We start from the raw sequence: 27,822 nt of genomic DNA, 5'->3' as shown, positions 1-27,822 counted from the left end.
ACCTGTCAATGTCTGGCTGGGCTGCAGCCTGCAGCCTGCAGTGCAGTGGCTGCCTGGCAGCATTTTCGTCTTTCGGATTGCAATTCGTTTAGTTATTGTTATTTAAATAAATAAAGGCTAATATTTTATTAGAACTGAGTGTCTGACAACCCGAGTTTATAAGAAAAAATAACAACTGGTTTGTAATTTTGTTAATTATTGTGTTTGCCGGTCCGAATATTACTATGCCGTTTTAAAAGTTTCAACACAGTCTTCTATTTATTATTTTAAGTAGTTATACAGGGACGACAATTTTTATCTGCCTCCAGCCAGTTTCGTGTACTTTTACTTCATATTGTTATATAATACCAGCATTAATGTTACATCCTGTATTTACCGTGTAAGTGTCTTGGTGTATACTGTTAACTTATATGAGTGAAAATAAACGAAATTGAAATTGAAATAATAGATTTTTTCATTGTACACTAATATTTTTGTTGTTTCATGTGTCAAATAGAGATGGAAATCCGATTGGAAGATTTCAACAAATGTTGCCGCTGTTGTCTTGCGATGGTGGGTGCAATGAAATCTATATTTGGTGCTTGTCTCAATGATATGCTTAAAACACTTACGAGTATTCAGGTAATTATCTTTAAAGTTTAAAACTTTAAAAGGTATTTAATTTATTCATCAGGAGTACCTACCTACCTTTGTCCCATACAAACGCAAATTTTCGGAAAATTGGTTAGTGTAAGAGATTTTATCTAAGGCCGATAGTCCACTATCATATGTTTATCATAGAAATATATCATAGGTTTGTATGCCTCTCTTTTTCTCCAATGTGAAGGAAAAGGACGGCATGTTGCCTATGATCATATTTCTATGATAAACCTATGATAGTGGACTATCGGCCTAAGGTATTGTTTTTTAATTCCTACTCACAGATAAAATTTATTGAATTAAACTAACAATAAAAACATAACTAATAATAATTTATTAGTTCATACTAATAAACTAAACTATAACTAAACTAAACTAAAAGGTATTGTGCAGAATTATGTAATAGAAAATAATTGCCTGCTTTAAACACCAAAAAAAAAACAAAAATTTGTACAGGACAGCCCATGGAATACCCCATAACATTTAATCATGGGTCTTAAAACCTTTTCCCAATTTTTTAGATAGAACAGGATGATGGTTACCCGCAGCAAATGTGTTCCCGTTGTGTGCTGAAACTGAGCTCTTCGTCTGCATTCTACACAATGGTCATGAAAAACCACAAGACTTTGGAAGAAATATTGAAGGTAATGTTAAAACTGAAGTAAATTACACATAATATGGGCGAATCAACTTTTTGACCAACTCGCACATTCCTGAAATAGTTGTAAAATTATACCCTTAAATAATGAAAGTTATTGGTATTTTTCACTTTATATTAAAACATAACCCTAACTGTTAGATCCAATAAACTGAAACTTTGTTCATTAGAATTTTGATTTCTTAAAGACTCCTGAGACATTTACAGGGTTGATAGGTACTCTAGTAAATGTGCTTAATACTCTGCTATTTGTTACTTAAATCAAATTGTATCATTTTCAGGCACCGGCAAAAACTAGAGATATGTCTGCTTCAGCAGAAAGTGAGGCACCCAGGAACAATTCAAACACGTCTTTTGAGACAGAAAATGTACAAATAGGTCCCCTTAAACCCAGCATAGATTATAGCTTGCAGAATAAAGTGCCTTGCGATCAGATTGTGACGTCTCCAATAAGTGAGTATTATCACAGAGTAGTACAAGTACAGAAGTCTCACTCCTTTGATGTTTACAAAATGCCGCTATTCTAAATTCTTACTTACATTAATAATTGGACCGTACGCGAGCAGCCGACATTGAATTTTATTGCGCCGCGCGAAGATCGTCACCAGTGAATGGGCCGCGAGCTCGCGGCCACCGGCATGTACTTGTAGCGCGGCGATAGAATCGCGGAGTGAGCCGCCCCTGGTATTATATCAAATTGTATTCATGTAGTTACAACTACAAGCAAAGAAGAGAAGATCGAGTATTTTAGAACGGCTTCGATAAATGCCAAATGCCAAACTTCCACCCCCCAATTTTTGGGGGGTTAGTAGTAAAGTACCTAGCCTATGTCACTTTCCATCCCTTCAACTATCTCCACGTAAATAATCACGTCAATTCGCTGCTCCGTTTTGCCGCGAAAGACGGAGAAACAAACAGACACATTTACCATTTATAATATTCTATGACATACACATCATCAATCATCAATGGCCTCTAACATCAATAATATGATGGGTTAAGCAGCGTCCATTAGATTGCGGCACTTCCGCAAATGGCTAGTGAACCCAATGCGAGAGCGGCAGCCGCGACCGCAAAGCTGGCAGGAGAATGTGGCCTTGTCCAGTGACAAAGGTTGGTTAGCGCGCTGGTGGCTTAATTCTCGCCTAGAGTGAAGAAGGTCAAACCATGCTTGGTCGTGTCTTGGCAATTAAAGGGTTGGAAGAAAATGAAATTGTGACATTGCAGTGACAGGCCAGCCTCTTGCCTACGCTACAATTTAACCCATAGTTTAGTTCTACGACACACACAGGAAGAAAGGGGGTGGTGAAATTCTTAACCTATCACCACACGGGAAGGGGGATTATATACATATATCCATACTAATATTATAATTAGGAAAGTGTGTGTGTCTGTTTGTCCGTCTTTCATGACCAAACGGAGCGACAAATTGACGTTTTTTAAGTGGAGATAGTTGAAGGGATGGAGAGTGACATAGGCTACTTTTTGTCTCTTTCTAACGCGAGCGAAGCCGTGGGCAAAAGCTAGTATTATATAGTATGGATTACCTGCCTGGTCACTATAAATTATAAGGTTAAATAATTTCTTAATTGTCTCTTACATTACAGGAAAAATGACACAACAGAACATTTCAATAAAGTCGGAATCAGAGAGTGAAGGTTTATCAGATAAAGAAGATTGTTATCACTGTTCCCAGTGTGAACATACTTCAGAGAATCAAGAGGCTTTTGAGGTTAGTGTTGTTAGTGTCAAATACATAAGCCGCTGCTACGCCGCGGTCCCGGATTCGAATCCCGGTAAGGGTATTTATCTGTGTGATGAGCACAGATATTTGTTCCTGAGTCATGGATGTTTTCCATATTTGTATATTATACGGGTGCCCATGAGGAAAGGGAAAAAATTAAACCACGCATTTCTGGGGTCATAAGGAGTAATAAATGTTATATAAACATAGGTCGAATTATGCTTTTTAATTTTGTAAAATTTTTCTTACATAATAAATACATAACTTTTGATTCTCTAGTATAACAGTGCCTTAGGGCGAGCTGGCAACGTTTGTTGTTGCTATCTCTTTTATTTTTACAAGAGGCAATGTCATGAAGACTTTTTTGGTCATAGATTATTCAAAGCGAGGTCTAAATCCTTCTTTGTTAATAACCGCAACACACTGAATATTAAATAAGAAAGAGGTTGGTTTCGCAAATACACGAATACGAAATATGTCTTTCTCGCTTCCTAAGACCACCAAAGAGAATCCTACTACTCAACAAACAGTTTACAGTGAGTTTCGCCATCATAGATACTCTTTAGATGCAATAAATGAATGGCCACTTAAAAATTGTCCATGTCATTCAACATTCAGAATGACTTTAAACGTCAGTGTTGTTGTTTATTTTTGCAATGAACCTGGATTTATCAGAAATGGACTTTTAAACGAATAATATTAGTTCTACGAAGTACATACCTACATGAAGCTCTTAAAGAGTCACCGATTAATATTAAGAACAAGAGGGTTCTATCTCGTTCAGACGGTCAGCCTGTAATAACGGAAGTTTACTGAGACGATGTGTTGTGGTCGAGTGAAATACGCTCTATCATGCATGTTCTATCCGGCAACATCGTGACTTGAACATTTAGCTGTTGCAGGTGGGAGGACGGATCCTAGACAGCCATCAAGGATTTGCAATTAAAATTATTCTTAAAAATTGTGTTGGAAATAGTGATAGTACTAGTTTGTATTGTAAGATTTAAGTTGTAATTGTAAATTGAATTTCAGGTAGGTAGACTTTTTTAAATAAATGAATACTGAAGATATTGTGTACGTTAATTAATGGGCTAAATGAGATACATAATAATGAGCGTAAACTTTTAATAAAACTCAATACATAATTACAAAACCAACTTGACACGACATACATTAGCACATTTTACTACCATATCCGTAATGGAAAAAGGCATTCTATCTCTGAAACAAATATCATTTTCATTTAAATGAAAGGTATGTGGCTTTCCACGTTTAGGTACTATAGTACCTAAATACGAGAACTAACGATTCACAACTCAAAACTTGTTGTTGGCTTGCGGGAAATTGCATTGCAACATTGCAATTAATTTGTAAACTATTCTATTCTAAATTATTTACTGATGATCCGTATTTTGGGATAAAATAAACATTTTTAGGGCTGACAAGTCAACAATGACATTATCCAACTGGGTTTGACTTATGCAGTCAATTTAGAAGTGTCAGACTGGCAACGTCGCAATCATAAAGGTGTTTTGTACTGGTGATTTACTTACAACATTTTTACACAAAAATAGCAATATTTAAAAAATAAAGCCGAATTTAGCAAACATTAATTAGCATTTTTAACTTCTAATATGCTCAGGAATATGATGTTAAAATATTTCCCTTTCCTCATGGGCACCGTATGTCGTTGCCTGAGTACCTGCAACACAAGCCATCTTGAGCTTACCATGGGGCTCAGTCAATCTGTGTAAGAATGTCCTATAATATTTATTTATTTTATTTATAACTAGGGTAAACTCGCCTCATTCGGTGACGCGCCTAATTCGGTAAAACAACCAAAAATCGTCTTTCCGAATAGTGCTTCAAAGCTTGTATCACCGAATTAGGCGTGTCATCGAATCAGGCGAGTTTACCCTATAGGCTACTAGACTCATATCGAATTTGGCACAATAAAAATGATTGTCTTATAGTATTTGACATAAAATAACAATATTTACACACACACGCACACACACACTCACACTTTCGTTTTATATCGACCCCTTATTTGCCAAGAGTGGCACTGAAACTTGAGTAGTTTCATGTGCTCTGCCTACCCCTTCATGGGATACAGGCGTGATTGTATGTTGTTGTATGTTGTTATGTTATAACAATATTTATAGATTTTGGGTATGAGAAGTGTATGATGACTACGTATTTTCGACTAAAATGTGTGTAATTTTTTATTTATTTTGGCTACCGAAAACGTTGTCAGCGATGTAGTGACGTCATCGAATTCGAACCTAACTGCATGTCAAAACAATCACTGACATATTGAAATTTATGCCTTCATACTTAGAAAGTCAGAAAATGTTGTTTTCGAGTAGAATGACCTGATGTACTCTGCCGTCGCAAGGAGAAAAACCATAACTCCATAGCATAAGCATAGCACTTATGGTTTTTCTCCTTGCGACGGCAGTACAGATAATCTATAACATGACTGTGTTGTTTCAGCCTGATTACGTAAAATACTTTTAAAATATTTTTTGTTGTTTTTAAGTCATAATAAAATATGGTTATTTTATTTCGGTCAATTGGACAATACTTAATAAAACACACTTTAAAAAAGGGTCAAGTAGCCTATTATCGGGGACCACACAGAACGAGGCACGTTGTGAGTTGTGAGGCAATGTTCTCACGCGGCAAAGGTCCATTGTAGATGGACCTCGGTCGAGGCAGGTTCACGAGCATAACGCATGTATGTACTGTCTCGGCCGCGTCTACGTGGTTCGTTTGACGCGCGACCAAATTGCCTCGCGACGTGGACCGGGCTATTAACCCTTCGAGTCCCAGCGACATCATATGATGTCAGTAAATATAAGTAAATACATATAGATGCTTGGAACTCGAAGGGTTAAGGAATGGATTTATAATATAACTAGCTTTTGCCTGCGGCTTCGCTCGCGTTAGAAAGTGACAAATACCTATGTCACTCTCCATCCCTTCAACTATCTCCACTTAAAAAATCACGTCAATTCGTCCCTCCGTTTTGCCGTGTAAGACGGACAAACAAACAGACACACACGCTTTCCCATTTATATATTAGTATGGATTATATGCGGCCCTTTTATGTATTTTTTCTACTCCCGTACTGTTATTCGTGAGTTACAAGGTCGTGCATAGAACTTAAAAACCCTACATAAAAGATATCAGGACAAGTCTATCTAGTCTATACCCTGAAAACATTTAGTAGAAGTAGCACGATAGAGCTGTTACAGTTCAGTAAATACATTGCTACCAACTTAACAAACCAATTCGCAGAGTCGAGACTCCTTCGTTTTCTGCTGCGTTCATTGGCGACGCGTCGAATCGCATTCAAATGTATGAGAACTCGATTCAACTCGGCTCGATTCGTCTTAGTGGCCAGGCTTCAAAGAACCATACCATAGACAGTTTTATTTTCATGTTTGCACTCAAACTGCATATTCAAAATGGTAGGCGGTCCACTAGATAACTAAGATGACTGAAAGTAGGTATTTGTTGATTTATAATTTTCTTTCAAAATAAGTGCTTGGTCGTAGAAAAAGTATTGTATGCAGCGGTGTTTAACTGAGTCAAAAAATGCTCGTGGCGTCTTTATTAACAATTTTCGGCTTCGCCTCAAATTGTTACCCACGCCACTCACCTTTTTTGACCTCTTTTAACCACCAGTTGCATAAAATACTATTTTAGGTATTTTATTTTTATATCTTTAATATTTTTTTTTTATTAACAGGATCACCTACAAACGCACTTAGTCAAACCTAAAAAAAATTCAAGAGATGTAGACGCCTGCCCGCATCTTTGTAATTTGTGTGGTACGTATGTTTTTGTTTTTTAATACTACGTCGGTGGTAAACAAGCGTACGGCCCACCTGATGGAAAGCGGTCACCGTAACCTATGATGGACGCCTGCAACTCAAAGAGTGTCACATGCGCGTTGCCACCCCATTAGAAACTTGTACACTCCCTTTTGCTGTGTTAAATACGCAGAAAAAGGAGTATACAAGTTCTAAGGAGGGTTCGGGTTGCCGACGACTCAAAGGACAATAGTCGGAACAAGTTAGTTCCGTAAGTCCTCCCGTCATCAGCACACCGCACCCTCGTTGAGCTCTAACAGCCTTACTCACCGGCAGGAACACAACACTATGAGTAGGGTCTAGTGCTATTTGGCTGCGGTTTTCTGTAAGGTGCAGGTACTACCCCAGTTGGGCTCTGCTCTAGATTCGAGCGAGACGATATCCGCTGTGCTGTGCCCTAACACACAAAGCGGAATATCATTCGCTATGCCCTGCCTCCTCCTAAAAATATGTTGAATTGGTTTTCCCTTATGTTGCATAAATAAAAAAATAAATATTGGAGGACAATTTACACAGATCAATCTAGCCCCAAACAAAGCAAAGCTGGTGCTATTGAGTGATAGGCGAGGATATACATACTTTTAAAGACAAAAACATACAACATAGAAAACAAAACAACATCGAAAAAAAAAAACATAGAAAACATCCATGACTTGGGAACTAACATCTGTGTTCATGACTCAAATAAATGCCCTCATCGGGATTCGAAACCAGGACCATGGGCTTAGCAGGCAGGGTAACCGACTAGGCCAGACCGAGGAATTTATTTGACCAATAATATTTATTTGTTTTACAAGGGGGTAAGGTTGTTGTTTAACCGCACGTGCCAATATTGATACCCGAGCAAGCGAAAGTGAGAGTGGTTCAAAAAGTGGAATCTTGAGCGGTGCGAGGGTTTCAAGGCACGAATCTTTGCCAACATTTTTCACAACACCAACACGAACAAAATGCTAACTTTACAATATCAAATTAAATCAAATCCATCAATTTATTCGATATTTATGATTCTAAAATTATCATTTATAGGTAAATTCTACCAGCCAGCATAAAATATCAAGTTAAAATTTGTATGAAATTACTTTGCACTCTTGTGAATAAAATGCAATTTTATTGTCTGTTTGTGTTTTCCAATAGCAAAGTAAGCCTTTACCAGTTGGTGTGGTAAATAGTACATTACGATACAAGTGCGTAAAAAAGGAAGTTCGAAACGAGTGGCGTTAAATTAATGACATATAATGAACCACTTCTCGCACTAGTGCGTATAAAAAACATCATCTGTACTGAAATAGTACATTACGATACAAGTGCGTAAAAAAGGAAGTTCGAAACGAGTGGCGATAAATTAAAACACGACCGAAGGGAGTGTTTTAAATCGACACGAGTTACGAATTTCCTTTTCGCACGTGTATCGTACGACGTTTTTCAGTACAGATGAGCCTCTGAAGTTTCGACCTGGCCTATAATGAACCACTTCTCGAACTAGTGCGTAAAAAAACGACCATCTGTACTGAAAAATATATTTTGTGTCGTCTTCAGGTGCCAGATTCCGTTGGCGTACGTCTTTGTTCAAGCATTTGAGGCGTCACCGTGGCCATGGATACAAGTGCGAAGTCTGTCAAAAAGTCTTCGGCGAGACTACTACGCTCAATGTGCATATGCTGTAAGTGATTAAAGATTTATCAGTCACACCATAGATTAAATATAACAAGATCATACCATCCCATACATTAAAATGCGACCGCCTACGAACGCGCTTACACTCCATCACACATAGATGGCGCCACAAAAAAAATGCCTCGTTGCCACCGATTAATTGTAGATTGGCATTAAGTGCCAATTCCGAGCCGTAAATCTATGTCAAAAGTGACACTTAACGCCATCTACAAGTATAATCGAAAGCTACATGACATTTTTTTTGTGGCGCCATCTATGTGTGGTGGAGTGTAAGCGCGGTCTTAGGCGGTCGAATATTAATGTATGGGATGGTATGATCTTGTTATATTTAATTTATGGTCACACACAAACATACGGTCCGCCTGATGGTAAGCAATTAGCTTATTACAACTCCACAGGTCTTGCCGACCCTTTAAGAACCCGAGTACAGATGTAGTGCGTAAAGATTTGCCTTCGTATTGTTACGGAAACTTACGATGTCTTGCTATTTCAATCAGTCTCGGTACAATATGTACAGGGTGGCTAGCCGAATGGCACAATCGCTCACGAAACGCTCACGAAACGAAGCGCTAGTAGATATCTATCTCTATCGCGCTTGCGTATTGGCGCGACAGAGCCAGCGGCGTATCGCTTTCGTTTGGCGTCGGAGAAATGCCATTCGGCTACGGGGCCTGACATTGACTGAACTAGGTTGATGAATACGAACGTTTCCGGAAAAATACGAAGGAAATCCATCGCACTACATCTGAACTCAACCCTTTTTAAAAGCAATTCTCTCATAATTTGTATGAAATTTTGCTTTTTTGTTACCAGTTTCCTATAGGTACATTTTCGGTAACAAAAAATTAAGGTTTCATAATGGGTCATTTTATGAATTCCGGTAGATCTTGCTCAGCATTATACTACATATTGTCACTACTTTTAAAAAATCTCGTATCTCACGCTGTTCCTCAAAGTTAAAACGCAGTAAGTCTATATGCATTCCATACATACTTACTACAATTTTCTTTTCATTGACAGACGAAGATACAAGTTTTTTTTAAAGTAGTGACGATATATTTCTACCAGCCTACAAATATTTATCAATATCGAAGACGAAATCCAGATTTGGATTCCAAATGTACAACTTTTTTGAAAAAATTTGAAAACTCGGGGAAACCTCGACTTGACTATGTGTGAGTCTAAGGGTGCCTTTCCACCAGAGATGCGCTATCCAAGCCAAACCAATCATGTTCATTGTTCCTCAAAGCATAGCGCTAGTGGAAACGGGTTCGACTAAGCTGATTGGTGGATATCGGACGCATCCATAGCAACGTAGCGCAGCACATCTCTTGTAGAAAGGCTCCCTAGTAGTTAGTAATAACAACTTGTGAAAAGAAAAAAAAAACTTTCAGGAGCCATAGCGTAAACCAAAAACCCTACCAATGTGAAACATGCAGCCGCTCGTTCACCCAACAGTCCAGTTTGCGCAGACACGTACAAACGCACGACGCACGCTCACAGCTCAAGTGCAGTGACTGCGATAAGAGCTTTCTGCATAAATGTAAGCTGTGACAATTATTCCTTGGGCCTTCTCACTTGGGTCAACTAAGGCACTGGTCCCACCAAAAGCGAGTAAGAGAGCAGACATCGGATTCCGTGGGGCGAAACTTCTTCACAGCTAGGGACTTCCTATATCGATAAACTCATTTATCGATACTAGTTCTATATACTAGTGACCGCCCCCAACATTGTGTGTGTTTTTTTGTAACTATTGTTCTGAAGATAGCGTCTAAAATAAATAGCGTCGAAATCAATTGTGACGAGTAAACTTTTAAACAATTTTCAATAAAGAAGAAGAAAATTGAGTTCTTCTTATTTTATTATATAATGTTTTTTTTATACTACGTCGGTGGCAACCAAGCATACAGTCCGGTGCAGTGGAAAGCGGTTACCGTAACCTATGGACGCCTGCAACTCAAACAGTGCCAAAAGCGCATACTCTTTTAATAAAAAAATATTTTATAAGCAAACCTTTGTGTGATCACTAGTATTTAGAACTAGTATCGATAAATGAGTTTATCGATATAGGAAGTCCCTAGCTGTCAAGAAGTTTCGCCCCACGGAATCCGATGTCTGGCTATGAGTTATCGGTGATAGAAATGAACAAAAGATATTCGCTCCCGTGTATATACACGGTGCTCGTGAGCATTGCGAGAGACTTTAAGAGCATATTCCTGATCCCATTTTTAAACTAAAATTTCATATACACTTTTCTAGATTTCGCCTAGTTTCAGAGTTATGACCAATTAAAAAAAAAAAAAAAATCTTATTGTTACTTAGTACAAAAGGCTTTTTTAACAATGTTGATGCCATTATGGAGAATTAGTCTCACTATCCTCATTGATAGATGTCCAAAAGTACGAAATAAAAGCTTTCAAAAATGAGGTTTTTAGACGTCAAAATTCATTTTAAGTGCTAGTTTTATGAATAACATTTACATTTTATGTGAAAATACATTCGAAAACAGTAAAAAAAAAAATAAAAATAAAAATATTTTTTGGGGCAAAATTTTCTCATGTGAATTAAAAAAATCCATCCTTTAGCCTCAGAAATGCGTGGTTAAAATCTCTCGCAATGCTCACGAGCACCGTGTATATGTAAATAAATTTTGAAACGTAATAAATACAAAAGTCTTGGCAAAGAATACCTTTTTGTACCTTTTGGCGTAGAAACTCTAGGTCCCAGGGGGTCCCAGCGCGAACAAGTTGTTCACAGAAATTGAGAAGCGTCTGGTTGAGGTAACTGGTGACCGAAGAGCTGGCGACTTCCTCGCACAACGTATCAGCATTGCGATACAGCGAGGAAATGTCGCCAGTATCCTTGGTACAATGCCTCAAGGGCCTATTATAGTAGCTTTGTACTTTGTATAATTTATTGAAATGAATTTCCATAGAGTAGTTACCTAGTCTGTTAATATTTTTTTTTGATGAAACTTTTGCTTATTTAATTGTATCTTGTTTTTTAATGCATGTTGATTATAAGATGTAATGTTTTGAAAAGAAGTGGCCCGCCGAGTTTCTTGCCGGTCCCATAGTGGATACCCCCCTCCAACTGAGGGGGGACTGAAATCTTCTCGAGGCTGAGGCGTCGGGTTAGAGCCGGCGTAGCTTTATTTGACGTTCATAAGCGCATTGTAATATGCCTACTTTGAAAATAAAAATTTCATTTCATTTCAGTTCAACATTGTTTTTTACCATCGCCGATAGCTCGCTTTTGATGGGACTAGTGCCTAAAATATTTCTTGTTGTTTCATATGTTACCAAACATAGGTGTTATGAAGGTTTCTGATAGCTATACTCTGAAATCACGACCTTGCTAGTAGAAAAGGTTCAAAATAACTAGCAAGGCGTCATCCATATATTACGTCACAGTGTAAGGGGGGGGGGGGGGTCATACTAAATGTGACAATCCCTGTTAAAGGGATACAAAAAAGCGTGACATAGGGGGGAGGGGTCCAAAAACCTGAAATTTGGTGTGACGTAATATGTGGATGATCCCCAAAGAGGATCGAGTATTATACAAGGTGCTCGCGAGGAACCCATATAACTTTAACGGCATATTCTTAGTCACATTTTAAGACTAAAATGTCATATAAACTTTTCTAGATTTCGTCTAGTTTCAGAGTTATTGCCAATTAAAAAAAAAACATTTCCGTATTGTTACTCAGAAAAGGTCTTCTTAACGGTGCTGATGCGCAGTTGTGGAGCATAGTCTCACAGTAGTCATTGATAGATGTAAAAATGTGACAAGAAAAACTTCCAAAAAATTTGGTTTTTAACCGACTTCAAAAAAGGAGGAGGTTCTCAATTCGACTGAATTTTTTTTTTTTTTTTTTTTATTTTTTTTTTGTATGTATGTTACTCGATATCTCCGAGAATCGTAGACCGATTTTCAAAATTTTTTTTTTGATCGAACGGGTATAACCCCGAGATGGTCCCATTGGCACCAAGTCGTGGTCTGATGATGGGATCTTGGAGAAATCGAGGGAACTCTTCAAATGTTATAGGCACATGTAATGTTTTTTGTGTATTTTTCAAAGGTGCACCAGTATTTGCGCCTGGTGGTAATAATTTTATGTGGCTGAGCTGATGATGGAAGGTCAACTCCTCAACGGTTAGGAGTTAAAGGACAATTCTTTCACTACTGTACATATATTCGGACTGATACATATAATATCACTAGGAACCACTAAAAATCAACAAATAAATTAACTTTTTAACAAAAAATAAAACCGCCTTCAAAAAAAAAGCGTGTTACAAAACACGGAGAAACTGAAAAGCCAAAAATAATAAACCTTCGAATTCAGATTTCTTATCGGATTGCAATAATCTAAACATCCAAATTATAAACAAATCAATTATTTTTGGAGTCGGGACCAGCCTGCGTATGGTTGGGTAGGGCAAACAGGAAATAGCAAGGCGACGAACAGGTCTGGTACCGACTACAAAAATAATTGATTTGTTTATAATTTGGATGTTTAGATTATTGCAATCCGATAAGAAATCTGAATTCGAAGGTTTATTATTTTTGGCTTTTCAGTTTCTCCGTGTTTTATACACGCTTTTTTTTTGAAGGCGGTTTTATTTTTAGAAAAATAAATTAAGGAACTCATTTTAATTGCCAACTTCATGGATAAAAATTACTTTATATGTGAAAATACGTCCAAAAAATTAAAAAAAAAAACAAAAAAAAATTTTTTTTGCGAAAAATTTAAAAATTCATATAACATTTTTTCTTTCTTTTGGCCTCAGAAACGCGTGGTTCAAGTTATGCGGGTTCCTCGCGAGCACCTTGTATAGAGTTACAGTCGAAGTAAAATGTGTAATCACAGTGCATAGACTGCCATCTCTTGACACAGGCTTAAAACTTTTGAACCTCAGTTTTGACAATTTGGTCCACATTATTAGCTTGATAAATGTGTTAAAATGTCAAATATTAATATTAGCGCCATCTAGCTGAGCGTACCCCAAAGGTGTAATGTTATATAGGCCACCGTACCTTTTTCTGTATAGTACTGAGGTACGTTTTTTTCTTAGACTTTATTTATCTATACGGAGTTATATATGTCTTTGCTAAGTAGGTAAATATTTATTTCTCAAACATGCAATGAAATATTGTCTTTACGTTCCTTAAAATGGGCTGGGAAGTATCGCTTTTTGGGCGCAACAACTCGAGAGGACTGTAAAGGGATTTCATATTATTTTTTAGGCCTAGGCCTGCAAAGTAACTTTTTTTATAAAATATTGTCCTTTAGAGCATTTTTTTTTATTTCATTGTATGTTTGAGAAAAGCACTATACATGCCTCGGTGTGAAAACGGATTCCCGGCCTCGTATCCCTATCCGGCCTCGCTCGGCCATATATACCCACTTGGCCGGAAATCCTCATTTTCCCGGCCTCTGATGTAATGTACTATTTGTCGACAGATTCATTATTGAGACATCGTGAAAACGCTCACTTAGATACGGAATGCCCAACTTGCAAAAATATATTTAAAGGTTAGTACTCGTGTTGCTTTTCCTTATAATTACTTGACGATTACCTTATCGCGTAAAGCCTAAGGACCGATTGAACTAAACCGTCTGTCACCGTTAACCCTTAAATGCATAGTGATGTATATATACATCATGCATTTTTAACTCTATTGACAGCATGTCAAAATTCAAATTTGAATAAATCTTTGTCAAGGTCATGCATTTAAGGGTTAAAGCGTTCGTAAAATTTTATTGTATGGGAAGTTCCATAGACATCTGCTGCGTGACGATGATGTGTCTGTCAAATGTGGTTGATGCAACTGGCCCTAAAACTTTAACTTTTTTATAAACATACATGACGTTGGACTGCATTCGATGCCATTAGGCTTAAAATAAATTTAAAAGTGAAAAATTACGGTATTGATTGATTCATGAACTCACGGCTTTTGGATCGATACTCCAGCGCTGTGCCATCTAAGCCACCAACACCTCAACCACAGTCAGCTAAATTTTCCACCATATAGGTCTATAGGACCTGTAGCGACATCTACCGTAACATCAAAATTTTTATGTGGTTTCCACTCAGAATCGCGAGCTATTTCAATCCTAATATGAGAAAAAAAGTGTCATAGGGTTTTTTCCTATGCCGTTACTATTTTTCCATACATTTTGTATGGCGGTAACGAAATGGAAGGTTCGAAAAATGTATGGAAATCTTGGGACATTTTTTTTTCTCCTATCAGGATCGAAAGAACTCGCGATTCTGAGTATGAATCACGTAAAAAATACCCATGTTACAAAAAAAAAGTGGGGTGGATAACTTTGAAAAAAATGACCCAAACATGAGTTATCTGTCAAATTTTTACTACCTAATTTATTATATAGCTGAGTCTAAGGAAGTTACAGAAGCATAAAACAAATGCGCTTGATATTTCAGGTAAAAGGCTTCTTGAGACGCACATGAAGCTTCATGAAAAGGCACGGAGAATATTGAAACGGACATTTTGACAGAAAACACTGCAACTGGTAAATATGGTTAGTTCGGATCTTACTTATTAGGCGAATTGTAATTTTTAGGTCAAGTTTTTTTAAATAGGTAAATAATATATTTTTTGATCGAATATCGTCATGGAAAGGTAACTCTTTAATTTTTATTTCATGTTATTTATTAATTATCTTTTCCCCTCACTAGCTCGGAAACACGTGTTTTATCCTTTAATACCAGCGGGTAAAAACGCATTTTATCCACTAGTGGATAAAGTAATTTGACTTTGAGTATAGTCAAATTTTCTGCTTTAAAATTGATAAAAGTGGGTGAATCTAGCGATGACGATGATTTACCACCTGTGGAACTACTGGACGCCGTGATAAACGCGTTTTTTGCGTTGTACTTTCCTCGCTATAGTCACAGTATAATAAAGAGTACTACCGTACAGTATGGCCACTCCCGCCCCCCGCTGAAAGTGCCGCCCACCCCCTCTCGGTTACCTCACAGTTACCGCCTGTCAAAAACGCGAACCGTCGACCTTTCATATGTCACTCATACAAGCATAGTACGCGTTCACCTACACGACCTTAGACTGTGTGCTAGGAACGCGCCTCTTTCATATATTTGATCGCCAGTGTCCGTAGTGAGGGGAAAAGTTTTGTGTTACACACGGGTGCAAATGTATTTTAAAAAAAAAAATTAAAAATTAAAAATTTAATCTGTTTATTTCTAAGAAACGTACATGCATATATAATATACTTAACTGCTAATCTTAAATTGAAAAGATTATTTGAGTTAAGGAGTCTAGTTACATATGAATTGTTATTTATTTTATTTATACATAATTAAGTTTTTTCGTTTTTAATAAGTGTTTTTTCAGTATATAACGAGCTTGGCTACAGGTTCGACTTTCTAATGAGTCTATCAATTCCTTTGGGAATCTATTCAGTATCCGCGGTAATGTGCATTTCCATACTCTTCGCCCGTACTCATTGTTAGTTTTTTCGATCTCGTATGTTGGAATGTTATCTAAGTTACGAAGCCGCAAAGGTCGTGTTTTTTTCCGTAAGTATTTTATGTTCTTGTAGTATTGAGTTATAATAGCTAAATCTATCTTTTCAAAAACAGTTAACACCCCGCAGTAACTGAATAGATTCTCATAGTTACATTTATGTTTATATTTAATTTTTGTAGGTACAATAGTCTTAAGGATACGTAATTGTAGGTTATATATATCGTTTAGGTAGGTTTTGTATGACCTACCATAGCTAGCCAGGCCATAACTTATGACAGAATCCGCCATAGACATGTATAGTAGTCTTAATGTATTAAAAGGGACTTTGTTTTTAACCCCCGACGCAAAAACGACGGGGTGTTATAAGTTTGACGTGTCTGTCTGTCTGTCTGTCTGTCTGTCTGTCTGTCTGTCTGTCTGTCTGTCTGTCTGTCTGTCTGTCTGTTTGTCTGTGTGTGTGTCTGTCTGTGGCATCGTAGCTCTCGAACGGATGAACCGATTTTGATTTAGTTTTTTTGTTTGAAAGCTGAATCAGTCGGGAGTGTTCTTAGCCATGTTTGATGGTAATCGGTCCACTATGTCGGAGGTTATTCAAAATTTTAATTAGTTTTTTTTTTAATAAAAAAAAATTACAATGGTATGTGGCTGATTCTTAGCGGCCCGAAATGTATTACAAAAACACCTAAATACTATTTTTTTCAGCCTTCTAGCTCAAAAAATAAAGATTTTACACCGGGTTAGATTTTTTGAAAAAAAAATTATCCAAATCGGTCCAAAAAATGTCTATATATACGAAAATATAAAATTCGTGTGGCACTATTGTGCCACCGAAAGCCCAAATCTGAAGTCCATTTTGGTCTATCTCTTATCGTTTCCGAGATATAACGTCTTAAAAGTACGAAATGTACTAAACTTCTACTATTTGTTTGTGAAATCGTTGCTATCACATTCCATCAGGCGCTCATGACTAAATTGTATGGAAGAGTCGAAATCCGACTCGCACTTGACCAATTATCGTAGAAAGTTGTGTTTCGACGTAAAACGATGAGGTGTTATAAGTTTGACGTGTCTATCTGTCTCTGTGTGTGTGTGTGTGTGTGTGTGTGTGTGTGTGTGTGTGTGTGTGTGTGTGTGTGTGTGTGTGTGTGTGTGTGTGTGTGTGTGTGTGTGTGTGTGTGTGTGTGTGTATGTGTGTGTCTGTCTGTGGCATCGCATCGTGTCGTAGCTCCTGAACGGATCTACCGATTTTGATTTATTTTTTTGTTTATAAAAGGTGAATTAGTCGAGTGTTTTTTATTTATATTAGCTGTAGGTGAGGGCCTTTCTTCCCGTGGGAGAAGGCGACTGTGGGATGTGGGTTAAATTGTGGCGTAGGCGAGAGGCTGGCAACCTGTCACTGCAATGTCACAGTTTCGTTTTCTTTCAACCCCTTATTTGCCAACAGTGCCACTGAAACCTGAGTAGTTTCATGTGCTCTGCCTACCCCTTCATGGGACACAGGCGTGATTGTATGTATATGTAGCTGTAGGTGATGGCCGCTGGTCCAAGATGGTCGCCGCCACAAAAAAAAAATATTTATTTATTATGGATTACAGAGGCAAGCCTGATCGCGCGATAAATGATAAAACCAGCAGGCCTAGCACATGATGGCCGCGGGAGTATGTCGCCGCGAGATAGACTACCTGTCCTTATGTCATTAATACAATTAGACAAAGACGTGTCATCTATCTCGCGGCGACATACTCCCGCGGCCATCATGTGCTAGGCCTACGGCAGGGTTAGCACATGATTGCCGCGAGAGTATGTCACCGCGAGATAGACTACCGGTTCTTATGTCATTAATACAATTACGACAAAGACGTGTCATCTCATCTATCTCGCGGCGACATACTCTCGCGGCAATCATGTGCTAGGCCTAAAGGGGCGGCTCATTCTGCGATTCTATCGCCGTGCTACATGTATATGGCGGCGGCCGCGAGTTTCGCGGCCCGTTCACTGGTGACGACCTTCACGCGGCGCAATAGAATTCTATGTCGGCTGCTCGAGTGCGGTCTGTTTGTTAATGTAGGTAAGAATTTAGAATGGCGGCATTTTATGAACATCAAAGGAGTGAGCCTTCAGTATTTGTACTATTATATTCTGTGATATTCGTACTATTAGTAAGTGCGAAAAGGATGGCCTGGCGCGACCATGCTATCGGTGCTGATTTTTAACCGCCGCCTCAAATCTCAAAGGAAGGGGTTCTCAATTCGTCTGTATTTTATTTTTTATGTTTGTTCCTCGATATCTTCGTCGCTACTGGACCGATTTTGATTTTTTTTTTGATAGTATATGAATACAGATTGGTCCCATTTTTCTCAGAACCCAGTTCTGATGATGGGATCCTGGAGAAATCGAGAGAACTCTTCAAATCTGAAAGGCATACATATGGTGATTTTTGTGTTTTTAAAGGAATGGCATGCATTTACTTACGGAACAGTGACATTTGGTGCAGTGGAACTGCTGATGATGGTCAGAACGGAACTCCTCAAATCTGAACGGCACGCTTATAGTGACTTTGGTATTTTTATAAGATCAGCATGCCCTTACGTCCAGAACAGTGACATTTGGTGCACTGGAACTTCTGATGATGGTCAGAACGGAACTCCTCAAATTTGAACGGCACGCTTATAGTGACTTTGGTATTTTTATAAGAACAGCATGCACTTACGTCCAGAACAGTGACATTTGGTGCAGTGGAACTCCTGATGTTGGTCAGAACGGAACTCCTCAGATCTGAACGGCACGCTTATAGTGACTTTAGTATTTTTATAAAAACAGCATGCACTTACCTCTAGAACATCTTGAACGTAAAAAATGTAGGTAAGTAGGTACTTAACATACAATTCGGTACTTGAATTCCAAAACACAAGAAATATGACAAAAGAAAGAGCCCCCTACAAAAAGAAAGAAATAAAAACCTTAAATTATAAATTTAAAAAACCCCGACACAAAAAAAAGGTGAATTAAATTAAAAATTAAATAAAAAAAGGGTGAAAAAAACTAAAAGTGCGAGCTTTCAAAAAGTAATAAAATAACTAAATAAGTAGCTCTAGGAATACCTACCTTCCTTCTTACGAAATACCTACCTTCTTCTTCTTAGGAATATCTACCTACCTTCTACCTTCTTACGAAATACGTAAGATGAAAACCTAACTACGAAATTCTTGAACGTAAAAATTTTGGTACTTAAACATAAAATTACTTGAATTCTTAAACACAAGAAATATGACAAAATAAATTATTAATTATTATTCTCTTTATTGATTTCCATTATTAATTAATGGTAAAGTGTTGTCGCGTCGGGGGACCGCTCTTTGCCTGTCTAACTTGAAACTTAAAAACTAAATATTTACACAGCTAAACTAACATAATAAATGTTTAACAAAAAAATTCACTAGGTACATACATTAAACTAACTACCTGAACATGAACAATGTAACTATACAACCAAAATGTCAAAGGAAGTATTAGAATTACAAGTAACGTATATGTTTACAACCAAACAAACTAGATAAGTGCTGAGCAAAAATTTCAACACCCAATCTTAAAATAAGACTCTAAAGACTGCATCGGAAACACAACCGTCAACGACGTCTGCCCTTACGCTAATATTGAGAGCGGTCCCCCGACGCGACAACACTTTACCATTAATTAATAATGGAAATCAATAAAGAGAATAATAATTAATAATTTATTTTGTCATATTTCTTGTGTTTAAGAATTCAAGTAATTTTATGTTTAAGTACCAAAATTTTTACGTTCAAGAATTTCGTAGTTAGGTTTTCATCTTACGTATTTCGTAAGAAGGTAGAAGGTAGGTAGATATTCCTAAGAAGAAGAAGGTAGGTATTTCGTAAGAAGGAAGGTAGGTATTCCTAGAGCTACTTATTTAGTTATTTTATTACTTTTTGAAAGCTCGCACTTTTAGTTTTTTTCACCCTTTTTTTATTTAATTTTTAATTTAATTCACCTTTTTTTTGTGTCGGGGGTTTTTTAAATTTATAATTTAAGGTTTTTATTTAGAATACATAGCTTAGATAATATGGCCCTAAGTTTATTACATACTCGGTGGATGTGTGGGCCCCAATTAAAATTATGGTCTATAACTAGCCCGAGGTAAGTATGTTCTTTTACAATATCTAGGTGACTACATTTACAATGAGTGCTAGGCATGTGTAGACATTTGTGCTCGTGGGCCACGATCTTTGGTGTGAAGTAGTTTTTTTTGTATGGAGAGTGAATGTGCATCATTTTGGTTTTGGCGTAGTTGAGTGTCAGACCTAGGTCGTGAGCCCATTTGCACAATATATCAAAATCATGCTGCATCATGTTTTGTGCAGTTTCCAAGTTCTCATGAGCTGTAATTAAACATGTGTCATCTGCAAACTGGTATACCGAACCATGCCGGAAGATTTTACACATATCGTTTACATATAGCAAGTATTCCGTTGGAGATAAAATCGAACCTTGGGCGGTGCCGCATAAGGTCGGAATTAGGTCACTCTGTTCGCCCGCTATGGTTACGGCGTTGTGTCTATTAGCATGATAGTTTTTGATAAGTTCCAGCATGGGTCCCTGTATCCCATTTTGTTCTAGTTTTTTGTATAGCTTAGTGTGAGCCAAAGTGTCAAAAGCTTTGCTAAAGTCAATCATTACCACAAGTATATGATGTTTCTTTTCCAAGTGTTCGTTAATTTCATCAGTAAACAATGATAACAATTGGGATGTACTTTTATTTTTTTGGAAACCAAACTGTCTTTCGTGTATTATGCCATTACTTGATAAGAATGAGTTTAGGGAGCTACCTATATATTTTTCTATGATTTTGTCTATACATGATAAAATTGTTATCGGTCTATAATTGTTAGTGTCAGCGTGACTACCTTTTTTATGAATGGGTCTTACCAACCCTACTTTAAGTTTGTCAGGAAAAACGGAGTGCGTTATACATAAGTTTATAAGGTGTGTTAACACTGGGGTCATATGTTCCGAAATGTATTTTAAGTCTTTTGCCCTTATTTTATCGTATCCCGGACTTTTTTTATCGTCTATCTGGGCTATTATTTTTTGTGTTGTTTTTTCGTTAATTTTCCCCAGGCGAAATGTTAGGTTAGGGGTGTTTATGTACGATTTCTCGTCAAGTAATGGCATGTCACATTTCGTTATCACATTTTCGACATTTTCTTTAAACTCCGTTGCAAATTTATTGACTAAGTGTTTCGCTTTTAACCTGAATGACTTTAGTATTACATCATCAATTGCTTTAACAATTCTCCCTGTAAGTTTATTTATAATTTCCCACATTTTTTTGGGATTTCGGTAATTTTGACATATTTCTTTCTTTGTAAAATTATTTCGAGCTTGACATATTTTCCTATTGGTTCTATTCCTATATTTTTTGTATATTAACTCATTTTCCTTGTTACTTGGGTCTGCTAAATATATTTTTAAGAGTTTTTTCTTGTTGTTACACATATTTATTAAATTATCGGTTATCCAGGGGTTATCCTGCCTTTTGTTAACACATATTTTAGATTTGTACGTACATTTATTATATATTGATTGGTATTTGTTAATTATGAGATCTACTAATTCGTTCGGGTCGTCGCATTGAAACGCCGCGCTCCAGTCAATTTGACTTAAATCTAGTTTGACTTGTTCGTTATTCAACTTGTTTACTATTTTGTAGGTACATTCGCTCGCCTCGCTGATAAGAGCTAGTCCGGTTATGAAGTGGTCGGCCGGCGCATCTCGCACAACAGCTGATCGTAGGGAGCGCGCATACGCCCCGTACTTGCCAACGTCACGAACGAATAAGTGATCTATGCAGGATTTGGATATTCTATTTTTGTTAGATTCTATTCTCGTAAACTGAGATATACAACTTTCAAATCCTAATTCGTTTAGGCTGTTTAGGTATGATTTTACAACACTATTCGTGCACGAAATGTCAATATTCATATCACCTACTACTATACAGTCAGAGTTAATGGGATATTTTGAAATTAACTGCGAAAGTTCACTAATAAAGTTTGACTTACTTAAGTTAGGTGGCCTATAGATTGAACATAGATTCACTTTACCACCGTTAGCGATTTCCACTTCACCGCACATACACTCGAAATTCACTGTATTCACTGGAGTTTTGGTGAATTGAACACTTTTATGCGCGTATATGATAATGCCGCCTCCTTTTCTTCGTGTTCGTAGTTCTGTGTACATAACATAGCCTGGTATGTCGAATAAACTCGCTGTTAATTCCGTAATGTTTACTTCTGTGATAATTATTAAGTGTATTGTTCGTGGGGTGTTAGTGACGATGTATTCCAGTTGGGCGTGATTTTTTATTATTGACCGTATGTTGACATGTAGCAAGACTAAACTATTTTGTGCGTCTGGTAAACTAAACATGAAATCTATCCAGGAGTCGTAAAAGTTCTCTATAGCTGTTGTTTTAGGTATATCCATTATGTTTTATTTATATCCTTCTTAGTTTATATTTATATAGGTATATATATAATTTTTTTTTTGGCATGTTGACATATTCGATCACACGATATAGGTACTTATATCTTGTAGGTACATATCTATGTTTTTTGGAGTTCCTTGGCAATTCGCTCGATATCTTTTTCGGCCTTAACGTAGTAGATTTTTTTGTCACCATGTTTTTTTCTTACCATGATTTGGCCGTTTTTATACCAGACGTATTGGCACAGCTCTTTGTCCCTAAGGTTCGTTTTAGCATTCCACAGTAGGTAGGATGTTGTAGGTGTCAGCGACTCGCGCACGTACACTTTCTTATTGCCTTGTCCTCCGATGTCCTGGGCAGTTATTTCTGTTGTTTTTGCTGTCTCGCACCAGTCATTTCGCTTGCCCTCTTTTAAGGTCACCGAGATAGGCGCGTCCCGTTTGGCGCGCTCGGCTTGGGCGGAGTCGGAGCGTAAGGGTTTTTTTTTCCTGTAGGCCCTAAGGACGTCTCCAGGATCTTGGTGCAGCATCTGTCCTACTGATTTTGCTATTTTGTAGATATCCTCGTTCTCTTGTTCTACGACTCCGCATATTTCAATATCGTTGCACGTCATCGCCTGTTCGCTTTTGTATAGTTTTTGCTCTAGTACTTCGTTTTTTAGAGTAAGGTTCTTACATGTATTGTTTAGTTCTTTGTACTGATTTTCTATTATTTTAAACCTAGTATCGTGGTCCGTTAGCCTGCTTTCATATTCATCGATTTTGTCGGAATAAAAGTCGAGGGTAGATCTAAGTTCCTGTTCTATTATGTCCTTAACGGTTTTTCGTAACTGCCGGATTTCTTGCCTCATTTCTAGTAGCACTTTCTCTGCTTCGATTTGCGTTTCCGCCTCGGAGTCCTCTTCTTCACGGTCTGGCAGAATCACCGATATACGTTTTTTTGCACCTTTCGTTGGTATGCACTTGGGACATTTCCAATCAATTGCGTCCGTTACAGATAATGCACTCAGGTGTTCTGTGGACAATGATGCACATGATGCGTGCCACCATTTGGCACATTTGTTGCACTGCACTCCCGGGGCTTTTGTGTTAATCACTTTGTTACAACCGCTTGCTACGCATTTCACCATTGTTAGAACTTAGATTGCGCACGCGCACTTATAACTCCTTAGTGTCACGACCTGTCGCTAGCGCGCTCGCGACGAGACTGACTTTACTTCTTGTGTGTTGAAAAACTCGCAAGTTCAGGATTCTATTCTCGAACCACTCGCTTCGCTTGTGGTTCAACTATAGAAACCTTTCACTGGCTCGTTTTTCAATTCCACACTCGGCGTTAAAATACAACTTTGCACCCTTGTATAACAAATAACTATTTTTTAGGTGACCGAAATGACGTCTGTGAAAGATAACATTATGGCAGATGAGGTGACAATACCTTTGCGCGTGTTGAATGTATGACATTAAAAAGAGCGATGTCAACTGTCAGTGTCACTTAGTTGTCATTGGTGTTTTTTTTCCAATTTCATTAATTCAGAACGCGCAAAGGTATTGTCACCTCATTTGCCATTAAATTTCACAAACATAATTTCGGTCACTTAAAAAAAAAGATAATTAATAAATAATACAAAATAAAAATAAAGGAACCTTTCCGTGATCGTTACAAAGTATTCTATCAGAAATAGTACATTACGATACAAGTGTGTAAAAAAGGAAGTTCGAAACGAGTGGCGATAGATTAAAACACGAGTTCCGAATTTCCTTTTCGCACGTGTATCGTACGACGTTTTTCAGTACAGATGAGCCTCCGAAGTTTCGACCTGGCATATAATGAACCACTTCCCGCACTAGTGCGTAAAAAAAACACCATCTGTACTGAAAAATATATTATTTGCCTATCTTCAAAAAACTTTACCTACCCAATTGTTGTTGCTTAGCCTGTTCTAAGGCACTGGGTCCCACCAAAGGCGAGTTAGCGTTTGTAGCGTTTACAAAGAGCGCTTGGTCACCCAACATGTGTGATGTTTTTATTGTATTGTATTGTATTCGTTTATTTCAGACAGAAGAGTCCATATTGTTACATTACGTTACACTTTTATTTAAAATTAAAGCTATAAAATTCAATCATTAATTTAAAATGAAAACTACAATTAAAACAAAATTAAATACGAATTAAATTAAATTAAATCAAACTAAATTAAATTATATCAAATTAAATTAAATTCAAAATTTCAAATTAAAAATTAAATTAAATTAAAAATTAAAATAACTTTGTGAATATTAATATTATATAATAAATTAAATATTAAATTAAATTCATTCAATAAAATAAAGTAAATAAAAAGAAATGTCCGTGTTTTTATACTAATTTTATATTAATTATAATTTAAAAAGTTCGCGGTCCCTTCAGGTCTAAATTTCCACATTTTACCACTAACAGACAATGATAATAAAAATCGAAGTGTGTCTCCTTTTCCTATACAACATTGACCATATTTTTTACAGGACTGTCCAAAGAAAAAAAGTGTATTGTTTTGTTATTTCAGAATCGTTAGACATCCAGGCAGTGACAGTGGAGTTTCTTTGCTTATTATGCAGTCAAAAGTTTCAAAGCAAAGAGAGTTTAGAGGTAAGCGTCTCTCAGCAATTCCCGTTTAGTTTGTACTTTTTGATCACGTCTCCGATTTGGATAAAAATTGGTAGGCTGATAGAGTCCATGATGCTGAGCAAGATCCACTAGGTTTCCCAAAATGTCCTATGTAGTTTGTATGGAACCTTCCTTTTTTGTTACCAGATTTCTATACATTTTCGGTAAAAAAACCGGCCAAGTGCGAGTCGGACTCGCGCACCGAGGGTTCCGTACAAACCTGCAAGGTTTACAAAGTTCGTTCATTACGACAATTTTCACGGGTTAAAGGCAATTAGATCTAAGTATTTGATATGAATTTCAACTTGATAGCTCTACGCGTTCATGAGGAAAAAAGTAATAAGTTTATATTTATTAAAAAATATATATTTTGTAATGTAACTAAAAATTTAAGGTTTTCGGAATTTTTCCTTTATGTGTGCTATAAAACGTTGCTTCATGCCAAATTTCAAGATTCTAGGTCGACTGGAAGTACCCTTTAGGTTTTGATTCCCTTGCGAGTACTTGCGAGTTTCAAAATATGCAGCTTAAATTGCTGTTTCTTTTGATTGCGTTGACATAGAAGTTTGATTTTGTTACAGCTTAAAGGTATTATAGACCTGAGTATTTGGTATGAATTTCAATTTAATACCTCTACGCGTTTATGAGGAAATGGGTAGTAAGGTTAAAATTATTAAAAAAAAATATATTATGTGATGTAACTAAAAATTTATGGTTTTCGTAATTTTTCCTTTATCTATGCTATAAGACGTTGCTTCGTACCAAATTTCAAGATTCTGAGTTCACGGGAAGCACCCTGTAGGTTTTGATTCCCTTGCAAGTGTCGAAAATTTGCGGCATAAACGGCTGTATCTTTTGATTGCGTTGGCTTAGAAGTTTGATTTTTTCACAGCTTCAAGGGACAGTAAACCTGAGTAATTGATATAAATTTCAGCTTCATACCTCCACGCGTTCCTGAGAAAAAGGGTCTTGACAGACGGACGGACGGACGGACAGACGGACAACAAAGTGATCCTATAAGGGTTCCGTTTTTTCCTTTTGAGGTACGGAACCCTAAAAAAGGAAAGTTTCATACAAACTACATAGGACATTTTGGGAAACCTAGTGGATCGCATCATGGACTCGATCAGCCTACCAATTTTTATCCAAATCGGAGAGGTGATCCAAATGTACAAACTTAACGGGAATTGCACCTCTAAGGCCCTGGCCTTAAACTATCAGCCTAGTCGATACCCTGGTATCGACTAGGCTTGTGTCGTTCACGAACTATGATAGGAATAAAATCCCATCAATGACCGAAAGGAACGAATCTTTCCATGCTTTGTGCCTTTCTGTAATCGGTCTTTGCTCATTTAGTTCAGTATCGGATTGGCGAGCGCGAGCGCTTCGGAACGAGAACGAGTATCTGACTGCGACGACCGGGAGCGAGAGCTTCTTAGCAGAGCAACTTAAAAACATCAAGTTTTCGTATTAAGCTTCGGTTACTTACACCCTTCGGCCTGGGATGGTTATTAATTGTTATTATGATCTGGGGACAATTCGTATCATTTTGACATTATTCGGTACCATTCGTTTTGATCTTTCCGATCGTCTGGTCTGACTGAACTTAAATGAGCAAGATACCTAAAAGAGCGAACTAGTTCGTGGGAGCGATTGAACGAGATCGGAACGCTCCGATTTTATTTATTCTTATTTTGAGAAGGTTTACAATACATCTCTTAACGATAATTCATTTCCTGTTCTATTGCTTTTTCAGATTCACGTGTGTTCCAGGAATGAAATCAACAGACATTGTAATATATATTTGTAATGTTAATGTAATGTTTGGTTTGTTTCTAAAATATACATTTTCTGTTGTTCTCAATTTGTCTTTTGATTGAAACGGGTGCATTATGTGTTACCAAAGAAGATCGAGTATTAAAGACCTGCCTCTTCCGTCACTTTATATTTTTGAAATGTGTATTTTTATTAAGAAACATATGTCGTTTTTTGAAATTATCACAACCAACTTCAAACGTGGAACACATAGAACTAAATTGCTTTTACCTATGACTAAATTGGCGTTATCCAGGAAAAACGTTTACTGTATGGCTATCAAATTATTCAATATCCTATCTGATGACATTAAAGAATTACACCCATTGGTTTAAAAAAAAGAGAGAGTTACTGTCAAAGTAAAATGCGTAATCACAGTGCATAGACTGCCATCTCGACACAGGCTTAAAACTTTTGAACCTCAGTTTTGACAATTTGGCCCATATTCTTAGCTCGATATGTTTTAAAATGTCATATATTAATATTAGCGCCATCTAGCCGAGCGTACCCCAAAGGTGTATCGCCATCTAGCTCACCGTACATTTTTCTATATGGTTTTGTGGTACGTTTTTTTCTTAGACTTTATCGGTCTTTACGAAGTTATATAGGTCTTTGGTGTTACTTACTTGGCTGGCGCGATAGCCCAAAATGAGTTTTGGCCTCCAACACAAGAGCACGCCATTTGACTCGGTCTTGAGCGGTATCGCGCCAGCTTTCGCCGACGCCGAGCTCACGGAGG

General features: G+C 37.3%; 1 protein-coding gene across 6 annotated transcripts; it reads left to right on the top strand.

Moving 5' to 3' along the window:
- Positions 1-31: 31 nt before the first annotated feature.
- LOC125232880 (zinc finger protein OZF-like) lies at positions 32-27,132 on the top strand. 6 transcript variants are annotated; one of them, XM_048138701.1, is made up of 12 exons: positions 32-178; positions 497-552; positions 1,161-1,283; positions 1,579-1,750; positions 2,905-3,029; positions 6,799-6,880; positions 8,459-8,582; positions 9,991-10,139; positions 14,064-14,135; positions 15,049-15,146; positions 25,168-25,250; positions 27,025-27,132. In XM_048138701.1, the coding sequence occupies exons 2-10, from the start codon at positions 499-501 to the stop codon at positions 15,117-15,119; spliced, it is 972 nt and encodes a 323-aa protein (XP_047994658.1). In that variant the 5' UTR covers positions 32-178; positions 497-498; the 3' UTR covers positions 15,120-15,146; positions 25,168-25,250; positions 27,025-27,132. The 6 variants fall into 6 exon arrangements, with proteins under 6 accessions (XP_047994658.1, XP_047994656.1, XP_047994654.1 ...); XM_048138699.1 differs by having other exon boundaries at positions 497-621; positions 15,049-15,137; XM_048138697.1 differs by having other exon boundaries at positions 497-621.
- The last annotated feature ends 690 nt before the right edge of the window (positions 27,133-27,822 follow it).

This window comes from Leguminivora glycinivorella, chromosome 13 (assembly GCF_023078275.1).
Source record: "Leguminivora glycinivorella isolate SPB_JAAS2020 chromosome 13, LegGlyc_1.1, whole genome shotgun sequence".
In the NCBI taxonomy this organism is placed as follows: Eukaryota; Metazoa; Arthropoda; class Insecta; order Lepidoptera; family Tortricidae; genus Leguminivora; species Leguminivora glycinivorella.
Note: the sequence above shows the minus strand (reverse complement) of the source record. Positions and strands in the feature narration are given on the sequence as shown.

Bases quoted from the DNA above. Each gene is read 5' to 3' on its own strand.
- LOC125232880 (XM_048138699.1), top strand. From the start codon at position 499: ATGGAAATCCGATTGGAAGATTTCAACAAATGTTGCCGCTGTTGTCTT. The intron at 1,284-1,578 runs GTAATGTTAAAA...TATCATTTTCAG, and splicing joins CTTTGGAAGAAATATTGAAG to GCACCGGCAAAAACTAGAGA. The intron at 3,030-6,798 runs GTTAGTGTTGTT...TTTTATTAACAG, and splicing joins AGAATCAAGAGGCTTTTGAG to GATCACCTACAAACGCACTT.